At 38.3% G+C, this 26,512-nt stretch overlaps 1 protein-coding gene across 1 annotated transcript in view; it reads left to right on the top strand.

The window, feature by feature from the left end:
* LOC135206976 (uncharacterized) overlaps window positions 1–26,100 on the top strand; it is a 63,190-nt gene extending 37,090 nt beyond the window's left edge. The window contains 2 exon segments of the mRNA XM_064238534.1: window positions 17,476–17,769; window positions 19,711–26,100. Of these exon segments, the coding sequence (XP_064094604.1) occupies window positions 17,476–17,769; window positions 19,711–19,932 (516 nt within the window). The 3' untranslated portion in view covers window positions 19,933–26,100.
* Window positions 26,101–26,512: the final 412 nt, after the last annotated feature.

Raw genomic sequence — 26,512 nt, 5'->3', positions numbered from 1 at the left:
TAAGTCCACTCTCTCTCTCTCTCTCTCTCTCTCTCTCTCTCTCTCTCTCTCTCTCTGTGCCGTTCTATTTGACAAGTTGGTCACTTTATACCACTCAAAAAAAACTCGAGAAACACGGATAGGTGGCTCTCAGGAGCCTGGATTTATACTTTCCTCTCAGGTCACAGATGCTTCAAGTATATACCAGGTATATTGTGACAACTCCCTCAACTAGAAGTATGTATGTATGCTCGTTGAAAAGGCACCAGCAGTCACGGCAACTTGGCCGTGGCTTCTTTCTATCCTCTGGGAGGCTATAAGATAAGGCTAGCTTATTATACCCGTCCTAACATGAAAAGTAATAATGTGGAGGAAGTGTAATAGTAACATTTCCTACCTAAAACAGGGGAACTTCATAGTTAACTTAAGTGTCGTTCTCTCAGTGGGTAGCTTAGTTCCGTCAGTGCACCTTACGCGGTGTCCTGTAGGCATTACTTCAAGATTCTTAGCACCTAGCTGCAACTCCTTTCACTCCTTTTACCGTACCTCCGTTCATATTCACTTCCTTATACGTTTCATTCCACCTTCTCCTAATTATTGTTTCGTAGCGCAACTGCTCTGAGGTTTTCTACCTCGTGTTACACTTTCGAACCGTTCTACTCTCAATTTCCCTTTGAGCGCCGAATGATCTCATAGGTCCCAATGCTTGGCTTTTGGGCCTAAATCCTATAAATTCCATAGAATGTTGCTCTTCCTCAGTATGGCCCCCACAACCAATTTTGGCCAAATAGATAGGCTAGAAGGCGTGCTGGACAATTTTACAAGGAATGGATGATAACTTGCTGGTCTTTTCTTTCCTGTCGTGTTAGACTCAAGGGTTTTTGTAAATAAGCAGTTTCCATCATAGGCAGGAACGTTGTTAGAATGACATAAGTCTACAGTATGAAAGAGGCCTTGGATTCATATCTAGTTCCCATTAAAGCCGAAAACCGTTTGGTCTTCGTTGTCCATAATTTTAGAATTTTAGATGCTTTCCACGTCACCTTAGACTCTGCACCGTAACTCAGCATTGATTGTATTTCATCGTCTGTTACGGCCTCCAACGCCTCAGCGGCGTGGTTGGTATGGTATTGGCGTACCACCTCTGTGGTCGCGGGTTCGATTCCTGGCCATTCCATTGAGGTGTGAGAGATGTGTATTTCTGGTGACAAAAGTTCACTCTCGGCGTGGTTCGGAAGTCACGTAAAGCCGTTGGTCCCGTTGCTGAATAATCACTGGTTCTATGCAACGTAAAAGCACCATACAAACAAACAAACTAACTTAACAAAACAATCCTTACATCATTAAAAAAAAAAAACAGTTCCTTGACGTCTTCTATCCTTATGGGCCAAGATGCAATACCACCAGTGAATTAAGCGACCCCCAAAACAGTGAGTCAGTCATTCGAACTAGATCTGGCAGTTTGTATTCAGTTCCGAAGTAAAATCCAACGGTTGTTGGTAATAGTACTGAAACTCACTCAGGCGAGGGCTTCGACGAAGTAGTCCTGGCCAGTACTCTTTTAATTTGTGAGGTAAAAAGTTGAAGATACAAATTATTATAGGTCTGTACTATAGTAGATTCACATCAACCGTGCATCTGACGTCTAGGCCTGTCCCTGACGACGCTCCTGATTGGCTGCTGGTAAGCCAATCAATGGGCTGGAAACTCTCAGTCTCTGTCGAGAGTTCACGTAGGCAGGATGTATGTTCCTTCCACCTCTCCTGAGGGATACTTTTGAAAGACGTATCCCTCAGGAGAGGTGGAACATACTACATCCTCCCTATGTCAACTCTCTCGAGAGACTGAGAGTTTCCAGCCCTGTGATTGGCTTATCAACAGCCAATCAGGAGCGTCGTAAGGACTGGCCTAGGCAACCGATGCACGGGTGATGTAAATCTACTATAGTTTATACCCTTTTAGAAGTACATCAATCAGAATTTTGGTGGTATTATTTCCAAGAGAATTTTATTTGTATGTAGATATATATTATATGAAGTTTTTCGAGTTTTCATGCCTTCAGTATGAATAGGTCAGGTGTCGTATTGACCCGAGTGGAATCCGTGCCAAATATCACACCTCATGTAAAGCCGTAGATGATAACTTCCATAGCAGTGCTCCTGTGTTATCGCTAAAACCACGTTGTGCTCCTCACGTCCTGTTATTATTATTGATATCATATGCGAGGCCTTTTTACAATATAGCCAGAGTACCGTTCAAGGGGTTTTGTACGTGATCTGATTGACATCTCGTAACTGCTGGAATGGAGAGCCCCAGGAAGTAGCCGAAAGCTTTTCACGGTATGTAGTTCGATTCTTGAGACAAGTATTGATTTAGTAGCTAAGGGCGGGTATACCATCCCCGGTCAGTCGTATTTGCACCGTTATGTGTATATTTTGTGTTGTTTTAGGGGCAACGTTGCCCTCGTTAATTACCTTAAACTGGTATTGACTGACCCTATAACCAGCAATAACTAATTCTGGTTTGTGCCGCTGTTTTTAAAACCTTGAGATTTCATAGTCTTGCGTTTCTGTTTCCTTGTTCACGAAAGTAGTATACATATCTTTTTAGTTATTCATTTGTATGTATCAGTGTTGCCAATCAACTTATTATTATTAATGTTTTCACTTTTTTTTCCTTGCTACATATAAGGACATTCTATTACGCGAAAGCATGCTTTTTAAGGGGGAAAAAAATTGGAAACCAAGTCTGCTGGTTATATCATTATAAATACTCTTACACAATTACCTTGATGGTCATTCTTGTTATGCAATCCACGATAGCAGCGTATCAGCGTCAAATTAATGGCAGAAGCTTATTCGCAGAGCCGGGTAAAATACATTCGATTTTATTTGGTCGTTTGAAGGAATATGTTTTTCGTTGACTGCCGTCGATAGGATGACATTCAACCCAGAAATCCTTGTAGTGTTTCTAAGGAATTTTATTTTGTACATATTTTTAAAAATCTAATTTTTAGTTATCTGCACTTTTTCTGTCTACCTCAGCTTTTAGAAACTACTGAGGCTAGAGGGCTGCAAATCCACCCTCCAATCATCAAACATACAAAATTGCAGCCCTCTAGCCTCAGTAGCTTAATTTTATTTAATGGTCAAATTAGCCATGTCCGTGCATCTGGCAACGCTTTAGGTGCCAACAACGCAGGTCACCACCGGGCCGTGGCTGAGAGAGTTTCACACTGTATCATACGCTGTACAGGAAACTGGATTCTTTTGCGCATTTTTTTTTACTTACCACTGGGCCTTGGTTGAGAGTTTCATACTGTATCATACGCTGTACAGAAAACTGGACTACGCATTTTTTACTCAAGATTGCTTTTTTTTATTTATTTATTTGTTTATTTTTTTTTTTTACTGCAGGAAACCTTGTAGTGGTCCCCAGAACTTTTATTTTTACATATTTTTAAATTATTCCCTTTAAAAACATTATGTTTAGAACCCATTAAATTTAAAAATAATGAAATCAAGACCAAAAAAGATGGAAATGATTTATTAAAACAAGTAGGTGTTGTCGTGAGACCCAGAGAAGAGACCTCACTGATAAACTCATTCGGCGAAAGAGATCCCCAGAGTGTCCGCCTCATAAATTGTGATTTATGGCTCATTAAATTCATAAATGATGGTTCGGTTTTGTTTAGCATCTCTCTCTCTCTCTCTCTCTCTCTCTCTCTCTCTCTCTCTCTCTCTCTCTCTCTCTCTCTCTATTTACATGAAACGAAAACCAGGCAAGAAATAATGGATGGAAACTAGTACTGAAGAGATACAACACATCCCATCGTGGGAACTTCTTTACATACAAGAATTATGTGAAACGTGGAATATAAACTGCCACCAGAAGTGGTAAACAGCAACAGTGTGGAAGAGTTTAAAAGAAAGCTAGACGAAATCATTAGGAGGACACTGAGAATACACAGTAAAACCTGCTCTTACAGATAAGTGAGCGCACGATGTTTCCTCGGATGGACTAACAAGTCTTTGAGACATCCTAATCCTTGTAACTCTCTCTCTCTCTCTCTCTCTCTCTCTCTCTCTCTCTCTCTCTCTCTCTCTCTCTCTCTCGTTGTTTATTCAGCTTCCAAGTTTTACCTTCATATTTCTTGCTGTTTATTCCAGTTTGTGATTTATTTATTTATTTATTTATCTTTATAGAAACTAGGAAGGTAATGAATGCCTCTTTTTTTCTAATTCATGCAAATGTGAGTAGGAATGATAAGATTATTATTATTATTATTATTATTATTATTATTATTATTATTTATTATTATTATTATATTGCTTCATCAGTTGTATCACTTATAATGTGACTTTATTTAATCTACTGTACTTCACGTTTTAGTTGCTGGTCTTGGAATAATTTTTTTTTATTCTCTCTCTCTCTCTCTCTCTCTCTCTCTCTCTCTCTCTCTCTCTCTCTCTCTCTCTCTCTCTCTCTCTCTCTCTCTCTCTCATCTTTTTTTCCTATATTTTTCAAGTTGCCAAAGTTTGTCTCGATACTGAAGTAAGGATGGCCTTTAATGACGAGGATTAACCCCGGGGCGTCTGACCCCAAAACTATGTAGTAATTGTTTTCCTTCTCGCCATCCAGAGCCCATAGGATAAACACAGATTCGGACAACACGCGGGAAAATAATGTGTCACTTTGCATTCATTAATATTTTAATATGCTATTTCTGGCAATATGAAGTCACACAATCGCGCTCAGTTATTGCTAGATGCGTTTCTCATATAAAGTCTTAATTGCTAGTAATGTAAGGACGTCTGTAGTTGCCGATTCGCTAAATGAGGGAAAGCGCGTTTGGCATCGCTGCGTAACTACCTCTATAGCACCATTCTTTTGACCAAGTACTCGACCGAATAATGACAGCCATGTTTGTAGTCATCTTGGTCTTACTGTATAGGTCTCATCTGTCTTCGTTCGCTCGTAAGTAAGGACACCCACCGTCGTCTCGTCACGGCCTTGAGAGGCTTGGAGGGCGAGAGACCGATTAGTCATTCGCTGATTGGCGCTGATCGATCAATAGGGGGGGCGGTGCGCGTGATTATCGCCACCTTCCCCCCCCCCCCCCCCCCCCCCCCCCCCCCCCCCCCCCCCCCCCCCCCCCCCCCTCCACGAAAGTAGTATAGGCCTACGTGATTTATTATTCTGGAGTTGTCTCGAGTAGGAGAAGCGCTTCGTTTTCGTCTGTATTCATTAATTAGAATGGAAGTTGTAGCTAGGAGCCGAAGGGAGGCTGCCAAGGACGTTTAGTAATGCCTACAGCGCACCCCTTGAGGTGCACTGACGGCATCTGCACTCTCCTACGGGACCTCTGTCATCAATGACTGTCATGACATGATGGAATGATTGTATTCAGGACACAAACTCTTCCTCCGGAATTATAGGTCACTGTTATGAACATGACCGTCTAAGATGTAGGTCAGAGGTGAACTTCTTAATTCCCCGACGTATGTTAGTCTCTGTCTTCGAGATTTTGACGTAATTGTGGAAACGTCAAATAGGAATGAAGGAAGAAAAATTAAACTGAAAGGTTATGATAAAGAGACAAAGACAGAGAGAGATTTGGTTATATGTTGCTTAGTAATCTCGGCTGATGAAAGATGATGATGAGAGAGAGAGAGAGAGAGAGAGAGAGAGAGAGAGAGAGAGAGAGAGAGAGAGAGAGAGAGAAATCTTAATATTTTGCCCTATGGAAAATTAGAATGAAATTTTTCATACACGACATAAAAAAAAAAAGGTGAGAAGAATACACCAGTTGGAAGGAGTTAAGTAGGATCCCATAATAGATCGCCTGGAGAGAGAGAGAGAGAGAGAGCTTAACAGTTTACCTTATGGAAAATTAGAATGAAATTCATCATACATTAAAAAAACAGATAATGATACACCAGTTGAAAGGGGATATATATATAAATCGCCTCCTGGAGAGAGAGAGAGAGAGAGAGAGAGAGAGCCTAAGGCGAGAGCTATATCCTTAGTAGGAAACAGCGTGAAGGGTTGGAGGAAGCTTGAAGTAGGATATTGATTTGGTGTACGGGCTTCTGTCGCTGCTATGGCCTTCTCGTCCTCCTCCTCCTCCCCACCCTCCCCCCCCCCCCCTTTTCCCCATTCCCCATACTCAGATGGCGGCGGTAGGGAGGAGGGGGGAGTGGGGAGTTGGTGGGCGGGAGGTGGACGTAGGAGGAGAAGGTAGGAGCCAGAAACAGGTATATGGGAGAAATGGCGAAATTCGTGAGATTACGTAAAAGATTTTTTTTCAATCTCCAGAGACGGATTAAGATTTTTTTGAATGGAAGTTATAGAAACTTTATTGAATAGAATTTTGCGTAAATAAAACATTAAAGGTAAGGGCATTTGTCCTTTATATTGGGATTCACAGTAACTACGCTGAATAGAGCTTTGAGAAAAAAATCAAACATTAAATCTCAAGTAGGATTTTCGAAGCGCCCAGATAAAATATAATTCAGGCGAACATGTCGTCAACCTCTGTTTAATTCTGTTTCGGTCAATGTTTTCAAAAACGAAGCTGTTAAAAAAAATACAACAATAATAATAAAAAGAAGGATCACCCATCGCTTAGCGTGTCTGACTCAAGGTCATTATCGCAGTAGTAGAGTTTCTCGAGGAATTGTTATCTGAATGATATCATTGTTTCCCCGTCGTGTTTTCTAACGATTTCATTCGAGTAGAAAACTTTTCATTTTCGAGCGAATGCAAATCGCGCAGCAGCGTAAGACTTGGCGCTGCTTTTGTAAAGCAAATTGAAAGTCGTTTGGCGTATTATTCAAAATAGTATCTGCATTATTTCATCGTTAAAAATATCGAGGCCAAAATCCAGTCAGCGCAAGTTCGTTACCGAGATCAGTGCGGACGGAATCTGAGGAGTTTTCGCGCCATTGTTCGATCACCGTTGGTTGGCAGGGCGAGAGAGAGAGAGAGAGAGAGAGAGAGAGAGAGACCTTGTTGAACTGGGCGGGAGTTGTTTTGGTCTTTCCCTGTTTTTGTTGTTGTTCGTCCTGTCCTACTTAGCGCTGTTTTAGACGTTTGTCTCGTTTGGCGCGGCCTTCGTACGTATAGTAGTTGTTTGGGTGCATCTCGCAAACTCGCGTATTTTTACGTAGATTCGTCAGCTCCAATTCTTTGTTGGATGTTAATAATGATTTGCTTGTTTTATGCGTGTTAACGGTTTGTATCCTTATTTTTTTTTTTATTCAAGTTTTCAGAGAGTAAATTTGTCATCTTTATCATTGCTGTTGCTTTATTTTTCATGTTGACGTTATCCATCCGTTTGAGTTTAAAGATGACGTAACGTATATAACTATCCTTATCAGAGATTGAGGAAAATAGTGTGGCTGCATATCTCTCTCTCTTTCTCTCTCTTACATACACACACACACACACACACACACACACACACCATCCTCTGTTCTTTAACGGTCTAGTGGACGTATGTGTCACCATGATCAAGTGTGACACTACATACCTTGACCCATCCTGTAGCAATTAATGAGCGGACTCTATTCTCTCTCTCTCTCCTCTCTCTCTCTCTCTCTCTCTCTCTCTCTCTCTTTCTTTCGGCAACGGTTTCCATCCCACCAGTCCGCTGGAATTCCATTCTTTCCTGCCCTTCTTCTCCACGAGACAATCTTCCGTCAGTCTAGAGACTGACTTCGCCACTTCCAAGTGTCAGTTCAGATTCCTTTGTCTCACCCTTCTTTTTTTTTTCATGAATTTGGGCACGGGGCTGCTGGCCATGGCCACGGTCATCTGTGTCAATGGAAAGCTAAGTTATTCTACAGCATTGTTTGGTATAGTAGGCTCACTTCGTCGGTCCATATCTGGCTTAGTAACACTGGAAAACCGAGTTATTCCACAGCATCATTTGGTACACGCTCACTTCGTTGTCCTCTGTATCCACATAGCCGTTAGTGTAGCCGCTGGTAGCTGGTGCATTCTATAGCCACGTAGTGGAAGTGATCCCTCATTAGCTATTCAGAAGGAGTAAGCTCTCTTATCAAGCTTACAAATCAGGCGACCGCACAGATGTTATTTTGACGTCAGACTTCCATAATATGAGGGCTCAGATCCTGTTCGTGTATTTTCGTGGCATTTCCTTTTTTTTTTTTTGTTTTTTTTTTTTTTTTATTATTCTATATTTTGCGTAGTGTACCGTATATATTGATGCTGCTTCATCTCTTATTTCATTTATTTTTTAATTGAACGGAGAGAATGCGAAAGGTTAGCTATATGCATTTGTCGTCATCGCGGTAATCATGGTAGTGTTCTCTACTTGTTTTTGTTTTATATATATTTTTTCCCGTAAATATTTCCACTGAATGAATGACCTTCTTCCCACCAACATTAACTTATAAGAGGATATATACGATTTCCTTGTCGTCTGAACTTGTTCAAATATTATCATCATGTGAGGAGAGAACATTCTCACGGTGAAATCTCTCTGGCAAGCATAAGCACAAAGATAAGGAGATTACTCAAAGGGGGTAAGAGTGCTTGGGACAAGCTCACGGTGATAAGGGAGAGATAGATAGATACCAGTGGGGGAAAATTGGTGAATGACTCCAACCTCCCCTCCCCCTCCCAACCCCCGGGATGGGGGGAGGGGGGGATTATTAGCTAGTCGGGGTCCTTCCTTGCGTGGATTTGGTCATGACTTGTAATGTTTATTGACAGCAGTGTCAGTCAGAGCTGATTCTGGAATTGTTTGAAGAGAGAGAGAGAGAGAGAGAGAGAGAGAGAGAGAGAGAGAGAGAGAGAGGGGGGGGGGGGGGAAGAAGTATATCTTAGTTTTACCAGACCACTGAGCTGATTAACAGCCGTCCTAGGGATGGACCCGAAACTACCTATATACCTCTTCGTTCCTAACTAGAATGGCAACTGGTCTTATTTTAACCAGAGACCGCTGGAATGGTTATCTTGCAAAGATCATGCACGTGTTGGAAATGCATGCTGGACTTGTAACGAGGAGACCCAAGGGTCATTAAAGCATTCGTTATAGATGGCGTGCTAGAGAGAGAGAGAGAGAGAGAGAGAAAGGAGATTTTTTTTAAGAAATTTAATTTTATAAGTTTTTTATTCTGTTATTTTTAGTCTCTAGTGAACAGTGGATTAATACCTCGACTGAGTAAATGGTCACGTGGATTGACTTTGCCTCTTCTCTCCCGTATACAGGCGTGGGATCATTCCTTGATAGTGACCTCTGAGGGTTCTCTGGGGTCGTTTCTAGGACTAATATATCTTTGGGGCGGGGGAGGGGGGGGGGGGGGGGGGGGGGGGGGTGGGGGGGGGGGGGGGGGGGAGGGGGCGCGTTGAGGCCATGATCTTCATGTTATTTACAGGCTTTTGCTTGCGTCTTTACGGTCATCCCCAACGCCGCAAAGGTGGATATATACCGTGTCAGAACACGTGGTGGTCACTATCTACGAAAGATCCCATGCATACATATATATTGAGTAAGTATACCTTCATGTATATATGTCTTGAAGGTATATCTTGGACACACACACACACACACACACACACACACAGACACAGACACACAAAGGACCATTTATTTTTACTTCAGCACCGTTCATGAAGGGAGATCGAAGCTTCACAAGACACTCCATTGTGTCCTGTCCATTCCCGGGGTGTCAATATTCTTCTCGTCGCTGTCGTGTCCTGTTCTCCTCTCCGTACAGACGTCGCCATTGAATCAGGGTCGCGTGTTTTGTCGTCCCTTGTTGTAGTCGATAGTCGTTGCCGAATTTAAACTCTATAGTCTTTGTTCGTGGTCTTTTCCGGACGATTAAAGATGTAATTTCTGCTTTTCTGTGGAATTGACAAGTTTTTATTTTATTTTGGCTATTAAATACTTGTCAATAGAACTATTAGATTCCAAATTTTTTTGTAAAAGTTCCACGACTAACTGATTCTATATATTACAAGGGGGCGTCACAGCTACCACGGTCATCGAGGTCTGAAATGCAATGCTTGCTAATATGAGCTGAGGAAAAAGGTAACCATCATCAGTTCCTTTTTACTTAATGGTATCTTCTAATCTCGTTTGTCGGGGGCTGGTTAGATAGAGGGTTGGGAAGGTAATGGAGAATGACACATCCACCCTCCTCCAGCAAACTTGTTTGTCCACCCTGTGTAGGAGCAGGGTAGGCAGGGGTTCGGGAGAGCAGGGGGGACATGACACAACCACCCACCAGCAAACCTATTGGGGGTGGGATAGGTAGAGGATCGGGAAGGTAGGGGAGACATTGCACAACCACCCTCCTCCAGCAAACCTGTTTGTCCATCCCAGGTTGGAGCAGGGTAGGTAGGGGATCGGGAAGGTAAGGGAGACCTGGCACATCCACCCTCCTCAAGCAAACCTGTTTGTCCACCCCAGGTGGTAGCTACTAGGTAGGTACGGGATCGGGAGGTTAGGGAGACTCATGACGGTGATGCGCCGGGTTCCAGCGCAGCGTAGCGCGCTCATAATCAAGCTGGTAGTAAACAAAAGTGTTATTAGTTTCCCATTGTGACGTCATGCACTGTCACGCGTCTTGGTAAGGAGTATTTATTCTCTGTGTTTTCTTTTTCTGGAGAGAGAGAGAGAGAGAGAGAGAGAGAGAGAGAGAGAGAGAAAACACTCGCTCGTGCCTGACGACTTGTCGAGAGGATTTGCTTCCCCTCTAACCCTCTCCCTCTCCCTCTCCCTCTCCTCTCTCTCCCTCTGTCACCTCCCCTATTTTTTTATTTTCATTATTATTTTTTTTTCTTACGTCCCCACCTCCCCTATTTTTTTTTATTAGTATTATATTTCTTCTCCTTACGTTTTTATTGCCGTGTAAGTTAGGAACGCATTCGTATGAATGATATATATAACGAAAGAAAAACTGCAAAGAAGTCTAGTAGTGGAAATGGAGATTGCTAGTGAATGTCAACTGAGATTTAGGGACAGATAAATTACGTAATATTTCTGCTACTACTACTACCACTACTACCACTTACTAACTGCACACACAGCAACACACACACAAACACCACGACACACATATATATATATATATATATATATATATATATATATATATATATATATATTTACTTATATAATAATTGGATACACAATGACACACACTTATAAAAAATGTATAGATGCTTAAATAATATTTGTATACTAAATGATTATATATACGTATACATATATATAATACAATGTATACACAACACCGATAGTTAACTCCTTGTTTAGACTTTCCATCTCTCCCACCATGTTAGGATGCAGGATAAAGAACCCCCCCCCCCCCCCCCCCCCTGGAACAAACTTTGGGCAAGGTACTTAATAACGTCCTATAGCATCAAGACATGTCTTTTCCAACTCTTATATTATCGTCGCTATGGACTCGAATATTTGTTAAGGCCGCATTTAAGAGCACCATGATTCAGCTCTTCGTGTGAATTAATTTATGCATGGCAAGTTGCTGGTAATTCGTCTCTCTCTCTCTCTCTCTCTCTCTCTCTCTCTCTCTCTCTCTCTCCCCACCCTAAATCTCACGTGCTGGCTTACACACACACACAGAGAGAGAGAGAGAGAGAGAGAGAGAGAGAGAGAGAGAGAGAGAGAGAGAGAGAGGGAGCTTAGATACGAGGTGTGCTTAGCAGCTCAAATTAATGGCTACACTTGTGACACAGGTGTGACGTACGGGAATAAAGTTTTCCCGTTTCAATAGAAATATCTTACATTACGCGTTACATTACTCCTCAAAAATAAATAAATAGATGAATAATGTTACACGTTACTTCATTTCAGCATGCGAACGTTACACCACTTCTCTAAAAAAGAAATAATGTTACACGTTACTTCATTTCAGTATGCAAACGTTACACACACTTCTCTAAAAAAAAAAAAAAAAAACAAAAAAAAAAAAAAAAAAAAATGTTATACGTTATTTCATAATAACGTGCGAATGTCGCAACAGATAAGCGCACACGAGAAAAAAAACTAAAGTAGACTTTTGAGGAGAAGATAGCTAAACAGCGCTATATGCTAAAGCCTGTCCCATCCCCACGAAATCTTATAAAGCCATCAGGTATACTAGAGTAGAGAAAGAGAGAGAGAGAGAGAGAGAGAGAGAGAGAGAGCACGTGCCCACGCATCTCATGAGTCTGTGTGAACAATGACAGAATGTCGGTGTTCCTCTGATATCGATCATGAGGATGCAACGGACAGAGTAATGTTTTCTATCAGAGAAAACTGTCGAAATGTCTATTTGTCCGTCCGTCCGCCCTCTTAAAATCTGCCGTGGCTAGAGGGCTGCAAATTGTCACCAAACATACTAAATTGCAGCCCTCTAGCCTCGGTAGTTACTTTTGTTTAAGTTTATATAAAGTAAGCCATAATGATGCGTCAGATATGAAGTCAATAAACAAGTAAATCTGTCATGAAATAAATTAATGAATAAATAACTAAAGAAATAACTTTGTGTCTCAGTTGGCGGTGATTTAGAGATTGCCCATACAGACTCTCTCTCTCTCTCTCTCTCTCAGTACGGTTGGGTTACATGTTTCCCATAAAACAAAATTATATATACAAAGAATATATACATCTACATATATATATATATATATATATATATATATATATATATATATAGATATATATAAATATATATATGACTGGTAAAGGTGTTCTGTAACAACAGAATTCCATCTAATAAAAGGAGCCCATAAAAACACCAAAATGTAGAGAGAAAAGTACTATATTTCAGAGACTGCTGTCTCTCTTCAGGTATATGAATGAGAAAAGTTTACAGAAAAGGTGGTATTTATACCAAGAGATTCGTCCACAAGTAAGCCAATTTTAGGTCACCCCCGCTGATAATCTTCCTTTAATCTTCTTAAGCGTTGGTTGAATGAACACTGCGTCGACGATGTCTGATGTCCAATTCCCTTTTGAGATGTTCATTACCTGCTTCTCTTTATTAAGGAGGCCGATTCCATCATTTGACTCTTGCACCGGCAGTTTGCTGCTATAAATTACACGTGACATATTCCAGTTTATTCTATGGTTATGTTCATTTATATGATGAAAATAGCCGAGTTCTGTTGTCCATACCTAACTGACCGTTTGTGTTGTATTAATCTCTGGGGAAGTGATTTACCTGTTAAATCCGATGTAAGATTGGTCACAGTCCTGGCATGGGATCTTCATATACCCCCGAGTCTTTGGGCGATGTCTTTTGTTGGACGTTAATCAGGGATTTGGCTAAGGTATTTGGGTAGGTAAATGCAAAAGGGTTGGATTTCCCAAGGGTGTGAGTTACTCTCTTAATCGTCTCCAGGTGGAATTGGGTTTTATTTTATTGTTGGTGTGTCTCTGGTCTTGTCTTTAGGGGGTCGGTAGAAAATTACGTTTGCTTTTTTGAATTTGCTTTCTCAATTATATGGTCAGGATACTTTAAAGATGAGAGTTGCTTGCGAATTAGTTCAAATTCTTTTTCCAGGAAATCTGGGGAACAGATTCGTAAGGCTCTTAAGAATAGGTTGCTAGCTAGACTTATCTTGATAGTATTGTCATGATAGCTAAAGTAGTGAATATATGAAAGTGAGAACGTTGGTTTTCTGTATATGGTAAATTTGTATTCTGTCGTGTCTCTGATTATTAAAACATCAAGAAAAGGAATTTTGTTGTCTGTTTCCCATTCAACTTTAAATTTGATGCTGGGCACTAATGCATTAATTTTGAGAGGAATTCATTAAAATTACCCCAACCCCCACTTACTTATCCCAAAATGTTAGTATGTCATCCACGTATCTCATCCACAGCATGTTTTTGGGTTTTATTGCATTTATTACTGTAGTTTTCAAAGTATTCCATGTACAGATTGGCTAAAATAGGACTTAAAGGACTACCCATACTACACCCGAATTTTTGCTTGTAGAATGATTCCCCGAATGAAAATACGTTATTAGATGCACATAATTCAACTAAAACTTTATTATTTTGTCAAGTGCCAAAGGGAAATGATCTGAATAGGGGGATAATTTTTCCCTTAAAAACTGAAGAACGTCCTGTACTGGTACTTTTGTGAATAGGGAGTCTACGTCAAGGCTTAAAAGTTTTATGTTGTGAAGTGTATATGTGCTTCTCTGAATTTGTGACAAAAGTCTTCCGAAGTTTTGAATGTGACTGGGAGAAAAAGTGCCTAAAAAAGGAGAAAGGAGGCCAGCTAACCATTTAGAAATTTTGTAATGAAAGCTCCCGGCGCATGAAACGATGGGTCTGAATGGAAGATTGTCTTTGTGAGGTTTTTTGGGGAAGAACCATAAAAGTAGGGTAATAATTTAGGATTAATTACTTTAAATTTCTCTAATAGGTTCAAATACTCCCTTTTTTGTCTTGGCCAATTAATCTTACTTTCCGAAAAAATTACTGTGGTTAAACGGTTATTCTGGAGGGGATTTTTTCGTCAGTTTTTCGTAAGTATTTGTGTCGCTAAGGAGCTGGTGATTTTGTCGAGGTAGAAGTCTTTGTCCATTATTACAATTTTGCCGTCTTTGTCGGATCTACTTATTATAACATCTAACTTTTTTAGCGAGTGGATGGCTATCATGAATCTGCGGGGAACAGGATATTTCTTATGAAGGTCAGTTAAAGCATTTAGTAACACTCCTTTTAACATATCTCTTCACGGCTGTAGTTTTTGTCAGATATGAATTTATCAAAAGCCACTATGAAGTCTAGGTTGTTTTTGCGGTCTGGCATTAGGGCAAAGGATAAGCCTAATTTAAAACTAAATGTTGATTTACAGTAAGGGGGGTGACCTAAATTGGCTTACTTGTGGACGAATCTCTTGGTTATAATACACCTTTTCTGTAAACTTTTCTCATTCATATACCTGAAGAGAGAGACAGCAGTCTCTGAAATATTAGTACTTTTCTCTCTACATTTTGGTGTTTTTATGGGCTCCTTGTATTAGATATATATATATATATATAATATATATATATATATATATATATATATATATATATATATATATATATATATATATATGTAAATGTTTAATAGTATATTTTTTTATAATAATAGGAAACTATCCACATGTACATGCAGGCATAATTTCAAATATTATATATATATATAACTATATATATATAGGATATATATATATATATATATATTTATATTATATATATATGTATATATATATATATATATATATATATATATATATAGTCTAATAAAAGGAGCCCATAAAAACACCAATATATATATATATATATATATATATATATATATATATATATATATATATATATATATAATATATATATATATGCTTAAAAAATCACAGTAGATGCACGTGACTTCATGAATAAGCGAATTGCCACAGAAAAAAATGATAGTCAGAAATCCAAGCGCTTTCGTCTTTACTCTGACATTGTCAAGGAGTTAATGAGGTACAATTGGAGAGAAAGGTCTCAGGTACAACACAAGATCAAGAATACCAGATGGTTAATTGTCAAAAGGGTAAAAATTAAAAGAGATAATCCAGGGATTATCGGATATCACAACGGTCTCAAACCTAAACAGATTGACCCTAACCGAAATTACAAAGTTTCTTTACAGTCCAAAACATGTAATAACTGAATATATTAATTTTGTTGCTTATATTTATCTACAACTTTTTTCATTATGAAAGCATCAAGGTTTAATAAAACCACGGCTTAAATTTAGAACATTTCTATTATTGACTTGGTGAAACAAGATTCAATGATATTCCTTTTAACTGTGTCATTACATGGGATTAAGGCTCTTGCTTGACTCCAGTTAATAGGATGGTCTAAATCTCTCTCTGAGTAAAGACGAAAGCGCTTGGATTTCTGACTATCATTTTCCTGTGGAATTCGCTTATATATAACCTCACACTTGAATTCATGCCTGCATGTAGTATACTTGGATACTTTCATATTTTTTATAGATATGCTTTTAACATTTAGATTGTTATAGAAGCGTGTATGCATACTTAGATTAAGTATGTAACTGTCCACCTCTACATGTGTCACGGATGGTTATGGGAGGCCATTCGCTCAAGTGGACATTCTCCCTACCTATTTCCTGGGAATCGAATGACTCAGGACATTAGTCATACTCTCTCTCTCTCTCTCTCTCTCCTAGAGATAAGTGAGCACACGATGTCTTTTCGGATGGACTGGCAAGTCTTTGAGATATCCTAATCCTTGTAACTCTCTCTCTCTCTCTCTCTCTCTCTCTCTCTCTCTCTCTCTCTCTCTTTCGTGAATTGCTAAGAAAATTGTACTTGCGTTCGTGTAAAGTTATTTATCTTAGTATTTGTTGCCAGCGGATTATTATTATTATTATTATTATTATTATTATTATTATTATTATTATTATTGGAAAAGCCGTTAATACAAACTACCTGACTTTACTTTCCCATTTAAGATCACGAGAAAGTGATGATATAAAATTATTATTATTATAATTATTATTAAAAAATACTCATAGTAGCACGAGTCTTCAAATGGCGAAGCAGATCCACAGTTATGTAAATGTACATATATTTAAATTTAAAAACAAAAAGCAAGGATTAGCGTTCGGGAATCTGTAGGGTTCCCCTTATCAATCTAGAGATTGGACTATGGTTGGGGACACCGTACTGATTTACCGAAAAGCTATCGACTTTTCTTTTCTTTGTTTTTAAATTTAAATATATGTACATTTACATAACTGTGGATATGCTTCTCCATTATTATTATTATTGTAGCCTTTAGCAAATCAGAAAACTACTTACTGGTCAATGGAAGTAAATTCTCTGATAAAAGGTAGTCGATATGTCACAGTAAGAAATCTACGGTATTAACACCCCCATTTTCAGTTACTGGGGGTTGCAAAATGCAGGGATCTGATTTTAGCTGTTACATTTGTGTGTGTGTGTGTGTGTGTGTGTGTGTGCATAATTATCATAAGGGTACCTTTCAGCCAGGCCATACAGTGAATGCCGTAGTTTTTATAATTTATTTTGTTGCTTCTATAGATTTTTTTTTTTAAATTCCGTGGAACATTTGAATTTTTGGTTAAGTAAAGCCTCACCTGTTGACGTTTTTTTTTTACTGTACCTCCTTCCATATTCTCTGTCTTATATCTCATCGTACTCTCCACCCTCTCCTAGCAATGGATTCCTAGTGCAACTGCTGTGAGGTTTTCCTTCTGTTACGCCTTTCAAACCTTTTCACTGCCAACTTCCATTTGGGCGCTGAATGACCTCGCAAGTCCCACCAGTGTTTTTGGGCCTTTGTGGACTAAATTCTATGTTTCAGTTAAATCAGTCAACAGACGCTGATAATCATGACTTAAGCTTAATATTAATGAGGAGAAGAGTAGGCGAATACCCAAACCACTAACTTACCCCCGCCCCCCCTCTCCGGCAGGTCCTGACAGACACGGAGAAGACGGAAGTCCACCGTCACGTCCTCGAGATGATGAAGTCCGTCGCAGTGACCGAGGCCAACACGGGCGTCCTCAACCTGAAGACCACCCGCACGACGACCACCACCACCACGACCTCGACAACGTACAGCTCCAGCAACGGCCACTCGACGGACGCCTCCATGCCCGCGACCACGCCCAACGACGTCCACCCGTTCCGGGAGTACATGGACAATCCCGCCCCGGACACCTCGGTGTCGGACAGCGAAGAGATCATGGCCTACGTCAACATGAAGGTTAGCGAGAGATCGTGATCTGTTTATTTGCATTCTTAAATTGATCTGCTTATTCGTAATGTTTAAGAATTAATTGCCAGTTGTACATCATCAACAACACGTAGGGTGAGAAATCTACATTTTGAATTTAGCATTGAAATGGAGGCCGGTATTTGTACTTTTTAAAATTAATTACGTATAGTACTTAATAAAAAACACGTAGAATGGCAAATCGACATTTTGAATTTAGGATTGGAAACCCAATTTGAAATGAGGCCGGTATTTTTATTTTTGTATTAACTTTAGCATTGAAATGGAGTTCGGTATTTGTATTTTTAAAAATTAATTACGCATAGGACTTAAATAAAAAAAACAAAAAAAAAACGATATAGTGAAAATAAATACATTTTTGAATTTAGCATTGAGATGGAGGCAGGTATTTTTATTTGTGTATTAATTGCCCAATGTACATAATCAAAAACACGTATAGTGACAAATCTACATTTTGAATTTAGCATTGAAATGGAGGCCGGTTTTGTATTTTTGTAATAATTGCCTGTTGTACATCATTAAAAACACGTAGAGTGACACATCTATATTTTGAATTTAGCATTGAAATGGAGGCCGGTATTTTTATTTTTATATAAATTGCCCGTTGTACATCATCAAAAACACGTAGAATGGCAAATCTACATTTTGAATTTAGCACTGAATTAGAGGCCGGTTCCTGTAGCGAAAGAGTTCCACTTCTTAGATCACAGAAGACAATGCTTAAATACTCCAGTACTCGTCACTGATGTATCACAAGACATAATTCCTTTTGAGAGGGATTCATTATAATTTTGAAATATTATTGAGTTGCCAATCACTGATGTATCTGTATCAGAGTTGAATTAGCCGCAGTGGCGTGGTTGGTTTGGTGTTTGCTTCTCACCTCGGTGGTCGCGGGTTCGATTCTCGGCCATTCCGTTGAGGAGTGAGAGATGTGTATTTCTGGTGATAGAAGTTCACTCTTGACGTGGTTCGGAAGTCACGTAAAGCTTGTTGGTCCCGTTGCTGAATAACCATTGTTCAATGCAACGTAAAAACACCATACAAACAAAAAAAACAATACATAATTCATTTTGAGAGGGATTCATTATAATTCTGAAATATTATTGAGTTTTCCGTGTGAATATTTTAACCAAAGCTTCTTGCTTCATGTGTAATATTTAATGTCATCTGCCGAGTGGCTATGCAATTTTGTGCCTTCATTAGCGGCTCAGCTTTCTTGTTCATTTGACGATATGCTGCTATATATTCTACTTTCAAAAGAACCGTATGGAAGTATGGCTCCATCTTAGTTTTATCTAAAAAGCTCGGCAAATAAAAAAATCATTGATGCTTTTTATGTGATAAAAGGTAACCCCACGTTTCTTCGCGGCCCCGATATTCTCGCTACGTAGTTTATTTCTGTTGGGTTACATTTTTAAATGTGTCTTGTTTAGAATGACTAGACAGAGTAAAATAATTCTCTATAAAAAAATTGTTTTGTTTCGTAAAGTCTGCTGTGCGGTTTTTCATTAATATATACTGATAAAAAACCATCACTGTTAACTGAATATCAGAATGCAATTGTTGAATGCTAAAAAATAATATGGTGATCCTATTCATATATATTCAGACATTTTATTGGAAAGGCTGTGAGAATGTGGAAACAATATTGTTACATTATGTCGGGGATCCGTAGGAAAGCTTAGACGTAGCTTATGGATATTCACACATTTTATTGGAAAGGCTATTAAAATGTGGAAACAATATTGTCACAAGTATGCGGTATGGAAGTGTGTGCTTGTTCATGCAAGCACTTTCAATCCACTATTAATTTTTCCTTCCCGGTGTCGGGGATCCGTAGGAAAGCTTAGACGTATCTTAGAAGACGTGTGACACGCCCTTTTGACAGTCCCTTCCCCCTTCCTGCAGGTGCATTTGGAAGACGACGATATTCTCGGGTGGTGGTCGGGAACCTCAGCTTCCGGGCTGTCCACCCTCCGATTGCTGGCCAGAAAGATTCTCGCGGTGCCAGCGACCTGCGCCTATGCCCACGACCTCTGCCTCAATGCCCGCCAGGCCCGTCAGCAAATGGGCATCGTGGAGGATTCCCAGCTGAACAATGTCCTCCATCTCAAGTACAACATGAACTAAGAGTTTCCTCCTATTTGGTGTATTCCATATATATATTTTTCTTCGCGACAGTTTAGATATCTTTTTAAGTCTGCCCTCAGAAAGATCCTATAGACGTATATACGCCATTCTTTTTTTTTTTTGGATGGCGATAGATGGTTTTTAAAATATTCTTCCATGTATTGTAATACTACAAGAGATTTGTTTTCCATATTGCCGAGAGTCAGAAGAAACCATTTTCCCATTTCATTCTTGGATATCAAAAAAAAAAAAAAATGCCGACTATTTCCATAATCAGGCAGTGAGGACGGTAACCTCCCAAGCAAAACTGGTTCAATGGTTTTGTTTTACACTGTATATTTCTGTAATTGCCTATGATGACGAGAGGTGTCGATACTGACTGCGAGAGGTGCCCTTTGGCACATCACACCAGGAATAACAAAGGAGGTGAACTTTGGTCGTGAGTGTAATGATGACTTCAATGCTCAATTGCCAAACACAATGTGTAGTATTTTATGTATATCACTCAAGGTAGCAGCTCGTTTAATTTGAGGTTGTGATTTGGTTGCTGTGTCATAAATGATACGATCGTCATATTTTTTTTTTTCGTGAATGTGCATCAGGTTGGCTTTATCTGTGTATTTTGAAGTCTATAATTTTGTATTTATTGTCATGCGAGTTGACTTGCATCGTTCATTTATAGAATACGTATTTGTTTTCTTTGTATTTATCAATCTTTTGAGGACTTCCAATCCCCCTCCCTCCCCTCCCCACTTTTTTTTGTTGCTTGTAATAATCTGGTGCTTCTAATTGCAAAGACATAATTATAATTATTTAAGAACAGCTCAAGTCCTGAAAGGCTTTTTTTTCTTGTTATCTCACTTTTCTTTCTCCTTTATACAAAGCCGTAAGCTCAATTACTGTGGGATATATTTACAATATTAAGTAGTTATTTAAATTTTAGCTCTTTCTTCTGTGTTAGAATTTGTTACTGCAGTCCTCTGATAATGGTTTTTCTCTGTTAGACATTTACTTTGTTTGTGTGTGTGTGTGAATGAGAGAAAAAGTAATTTAAATCCAGAAAGTGATAAGGGCACATGGATTAACAGAAGCACAGAGATGGGCATAAGACGGATAAACTGGATTGCATGCTCTTAATCAAGGACAAATGCTCAGGTCGACATTGTGCATGTGAGAGATGGCACTTGTTGCACAGTGCACGGAGAGCGCTTTACTTCAGCTTTACATGAAAAGTATTAATTTATTTTGCAGAAGTCTTGTGGGATCATTTGAAAATATGCTGCTGATACATTTTGTTACTCAGAACTTATGGAATTTCCTTGAGATTTTTCATAATCGCATTGTTTATGTACCGAACTGGATTAGATTGACAGTTATGAAATGTTTTATATTCACTGCATTTTCATTTTCATAGTATTACAGGCAGTGTGATAGTGGGGTGGGATAATGTCTCTCCCTGTTCTGTTGAGTTTCTACACCTTTAGGAAATTTTGAGTTAAACAAATGGAGATGTAAATGTAATCTCTGGTGGTTTTGTGTCCCAGTATGCTGTATTTATTAAGTTAATGGGTTTATTGTACTGAACTATATCTACATTTTGATGGATACAGTATCAGGCCTATTATGTAGTGTTGTAATTTTGAGACAAGTTTGAATTACCAGAATTGAAGAATGACAGTCAGCTCAAGCAATGAAACAGATATGCCATATATCAAGAGATTCCAATTTCTTAATTATTTGTTTTGCTCAATGAAATACATCTGGATATGATTTGAGAGACGAGAAGGTTGTGCCAAAGACTTACGTGAGTGCTCAATGATGGGGTTACTGGCTGGGGACTGCTTAATATATCCCCCTCTACCCCCAATATTCTACGGTTGCTCCTTGTTTCCGAGCTCACTGCGAAAGTAGAGAAGAGCAGGCAGTGAAGGTTACAAGCGTTGGTGTGTATAGTGTGTTCTTTTCATTGTTTGAGAGTCGCATCAGCTGCTTTTTGTACATAGAATGGAAAATTCCTCCTTATTTGACAATGCGATGATTGCAACCCGTTTTGTGCGAGTGACTCACCATCATGTACAAGATGATTCTATGTAGTGTGAGTTGGGGTTCAGAATGATTTATTTCTCAGTTTTGTTAGTGTTATCTTGATTAACACCTTCCAGGTTGTTATAAATGTTGTTGTATACTGAATCACATAATATGCTTTTGTTTGTTGTTTAGTGTCATACTTCCAAGCCAGTTTTGGTGGTGTCTTGCAACAGTTACTAATGATAACATTTGTTCTTCCTCCATAAGTAAGCTGCAGTTGTTTTTATAGATTAGTCTGTTTTTCCTAGAAAAGTTTATCAATGATTACAATGTGCCAAAACTGTAGAAACACACTTTGAGTGTTAATTGATTTCTTTTTTTACTTTTTGAAATGTATAGAGACAGTACAGTAATTTATTTTTAGCAGAACATTTTAGTTTTCTTGAGGCCAAGACAGGTTATCAAGGTACTGTATCTCTGAAAACGTTTAAAAGACAATACCATGTATTGTGGTAGGGACTGTGCATCATAAGTATACACATGTTTATTTCTCCATGCCCTTAGCTGTCATGTCATGTTGTATAATACAGATTGTAAAAGGGTGTCATTTTATCCTAATGTAAACTTGTAAAATACAAAGCACATGCATATATTGGTAGCTATCAAGTATGGAAAGCATTTCAACGAGATAATAATACTTGTAACTGAGAAGGATGTGAGAAGCACCTTTCTAAATTCATATTTAGTTATGTGATTTATGCCAAAAAATCATTTGAAAATTCCTTTGAAGTTTTATAACGAGTAAATATTAATCAATGGAATTTTTTATATAAATCTAACAATGCAAGTTTTCATCTTTTTGTTCGGAGGCCTTCAGGCTTCAAAGTGTTTTTTGTCATTAACAGGAATTTCTGCATCAGGTCTCATGCTTTTGACGTGCAACTTCATTCATTTAGTATTCTGAACAGTATTCCCTGTAATCCAACTTTTTGCAATTTTTTTATATTAGACTATTTAAGTTTAATGAATTAGAAATGAATGTGTATGGTAATGAATTGAACTGGTACATTTCAGTATTCTAGTATCAGTATAAAGGATGTGCTTGTATACCGGTAATCTTTGTAGATTGATACAATCAAGTGATAACCATTGCAATTTACCAGCCTTTTGTGTGTACTTGAAAGGTTGTATTCAAAATAGTCTTCATTGTATTAATATCAACATAATATCTTTTTTTTGGGCTGTGTTGGAACGTGAGTTCCTTTGTGAAAATATTTTCATGGTCTTGAAAAGGAATCTGCTACTGAAAGACAAAATATTTTATAGGTTTAAAAATATGGTTGTAATTTGGTTGTCCCCTCCTTGTCTGTTAAAGAAAAGTAACTACCATGAAGTTACATACACACTTATTGAGAAGTTACAGTATTCTGAAGAGACTGAGCGACGTGAACTTAGCCATTTTAAGTACACGCTCCAGTTTCTCAGCTCCTATATTAAGTTTTTTATTTCTAGCCGTTGCAAGTTTACATCATTAAGATTGATATGGTGTTCTCTTGAACTTGCTGATAACCTTTTGTTGTTCTTTGAGGGTAAATTGATGAAAGGTTTCTTGAATCTAGTACTGATGCATTTTAATAGAGCGTTAAATTGGGTGTTTAGCGATTGGCTCGATTTCTTGCCAGTAGATGTATAATGTGTAATGTTTGTGAAAGGATATCGTGTGCCATTTTTAACCTAAAAACACAGTTTGGAATGCATATATCCCAGTCTATGAAATGTTTAGTAGAAAATGGAAAGTTCAGAAGTGTATATAATGTACTATTTTTGTGCTGAATTATCTAGTATTGCTTTTGTGGGAAGAAATTACCATTAACACATGAACTGCAGGAAATCCTTTCTAACACAAAAGTGTAAAGTCGATTTCCAGTTTATCCAGCTCAGGATAAAGGGTCGACTCTAAGACTTCTCATGATTTTCCCTTTATTTGTACCGTAATTATTTAAGTTCGATCACTCATGCCATTCCATCAGCCATCGTGGCGACGTTTTGCATAATTTGTATATAGGGTATAAATATATATGTATGTTCTATGGATATTTACAGTCTTATGTTTTTATATTCCAGATGTGTCATTGTGTGTAGGAAGAAAGGTTACGGGAAGAAGGGTCTGTCAGCACATTGAGTGAGACAGATTTCAAGGAAAATATTGGCTTTATGTTGTAAATAGAAGAGCTGGTTTGGAGGACGAATGGAGTCTAGTGAGGGCATCCATTAAGAATGGTGGTCAACATGGTTATTATTTTGTTATTTTTTGCTCAAACTACCTTTATCGGTGTGATGATGATTGTAATTATAATTGGTGTCTGCAGAAGAGTTATGATTTTTTTGTTTTTTGCTGCGACTTGGAAATTCACTTTGTAGCTTTAAGCCAGGCTATGAACCCCCAAAGTAGGAAGGTTATCCAATTTGATTTGCTCATAACAAGAGTAGTTGTAAACGTAACTCATTTTTATGCTTTTATTTTTTAAAATGTTTATTTATATGATTTTTTTTTTAGTTTAAAGGGCATCCCATGTCTTATCAAAATATCTGTCATTTCTCTTAAGTTTTGTATGATTATTATTCATTCGTTACTCTTGACATATTACCTCATCAGAGTGTGACATAAACTTAACCATAATTCATAATAAAAAAGGGTTAAGGATCCCTACGATTCTGCAACATTGGGAAATAATGATATTTATTTAATCCTTTTATATCAGAAAGGAGTTTTCAAAGCATTCCAGTATATTATTGCTTCTAACTTAATTTTTTTTTTAATTTACTCTTCTTCCTATTGTGTCATGGAGATGGCAGGTGGTAGTGATAAGTTTCTTCCAGATATGCATTTTTGCCATTACTCCTCTCCTCTGATATTCCCTCAGACGAGCAAAATGTACGCGAGTCATTCCCAAATATTTGTGTTCTGGATTTTTCATTCGTAATCATTTCAATTACGGTAATCTTCCATTTTTAATTACATTAATCTGTCTAGCCTTTCATTTTGTGCCATCGGTCTCTGCCAGTAAAGGCAGCAGAAAGATCTGACTACTTCAAAAAATTATCATTGTATGTCTTCAGCTGTAGTGTTCCCTCCGTATTCGCGAATAACTAAAACCCGCGAATAGTTGAAATCCATATAAAAATGTTTAGATTGCCTATTTTGTTGGTTGAAACTCAAGGAGAACCCAATAAAAATGTTTATGCCAGGTTTTTTTAATAGTTGTATCACAAAAAGTGCATTTTATGATGACATTGATAAACAAAACAGGAATTTGTGGATATTTACTATAGAAAAATACAGCGAGTGTGCTATTTTCCCGCGAATAATGGGTAGATATGGTCCATAGAGAAATCCGCGACTGAGTGAGTCCGCAAATGTCGTGAGCGCGAATACGGGGGGTCCACTGTATCTCTTATAGCTTAAGATTGCATATGGAAAGATAATTAGACACATCACCAACCATTCTCTGTGTAAGGAGCGGTATCTTGGCGGTCACAGTTCAGAGAACATTTTTGAGTGGTTTGGTCGGAACCACTGGTTTGGTTTGGGGTATTCGGAAGAGGATTGAAGGAGTCCTGAGGTTTCCTACCAAATCAGCTGTCGTCACTGACTCATCCCTTGTTTGGCAGAATGTCTCCGAGTAAAATGTAATGTGTTTATATACAAAATCAGTCTGAAGGTTCCACACCTAGTTCCATGTGATTCTTTTCAGTAAATTAAGACTGACAGTGTATTTTCATGCCTACACAAATTGAGAGGACGTCAGTTACACAAAGAATACACCATGTAATATTTATCTTGACATTTATAGAGCACACTAATACTTGGTTTTCATTGTAATGGTATTTTGGTAATGACTTGCCATAGAAATTGGAAGATTTTACGTTTCTGACGTTGAAAATCAGTTCTGTCAAATGAGGGGTGTTTGTACTTCGATGTTTAATTAACTGTGGCCTTAGAGTACTGTACCAATACTGTGTGGTTGCGGATAGGGAAACACTAACTTATCTAACGTTGTGTGCCATAACTTTGTAAAAGACATTATTATTTTTTATACTAAACTTTTCAACAAATAAACTTTTGCATTTTTCTCAAAACGTTGTTTGATTTAAAAAATTTTCCCCTGAACATTTTGAAGCGGTATGTAGCTGAGGTTGTCATTTTTTCTTTTCATTTCAGACTGAATTTCTATTGCAATCTACAGTGCACTAAATAAGTTTAGAATTAAAGATGTCACCCTTCAATGTAATGTATTTTCTATTAGAAAAACTTGCTCTGAAACCTTTGCAGAAACACTTGCTGAAGTACCTGAAGCAAGTTTTAAAATTGTCAATAAGTATGTAAAGAGCTTATTAGAATTTGTTTTCTATACTAAATACAATGAAATAATTCTTTGTAAATCTGGAGACCTACGTAGGTGCGAAAAGGATTGCGAGAGAAAGCTATGCAGTTATTATTAGCAATATTAGTTCGGTTACGTCAACTTTTGTGCTTTGCACAACGTGCCAA

Source organism: Macrobrachium nipponense, chromosome 31, assembly GCF_015104395.2.
Source record: "Macrobrachium nipponense isolate FS-2020 chromosome 31, ASM1510439v2, whole genome shotgun sequence".
Classification (NCBI taxonomy): Eukaryota; Metazoa; Arthropoda; class Malacostraca; order Decapoda; family Palaemonidae; genus Macrobrachium; species Macrobrachium nipponense.
The sequence above is the reverse complement of the archived record's forward strand: the minus strand, read 5'-3'. Positions and strand labels throughout refer to the sequence as shown.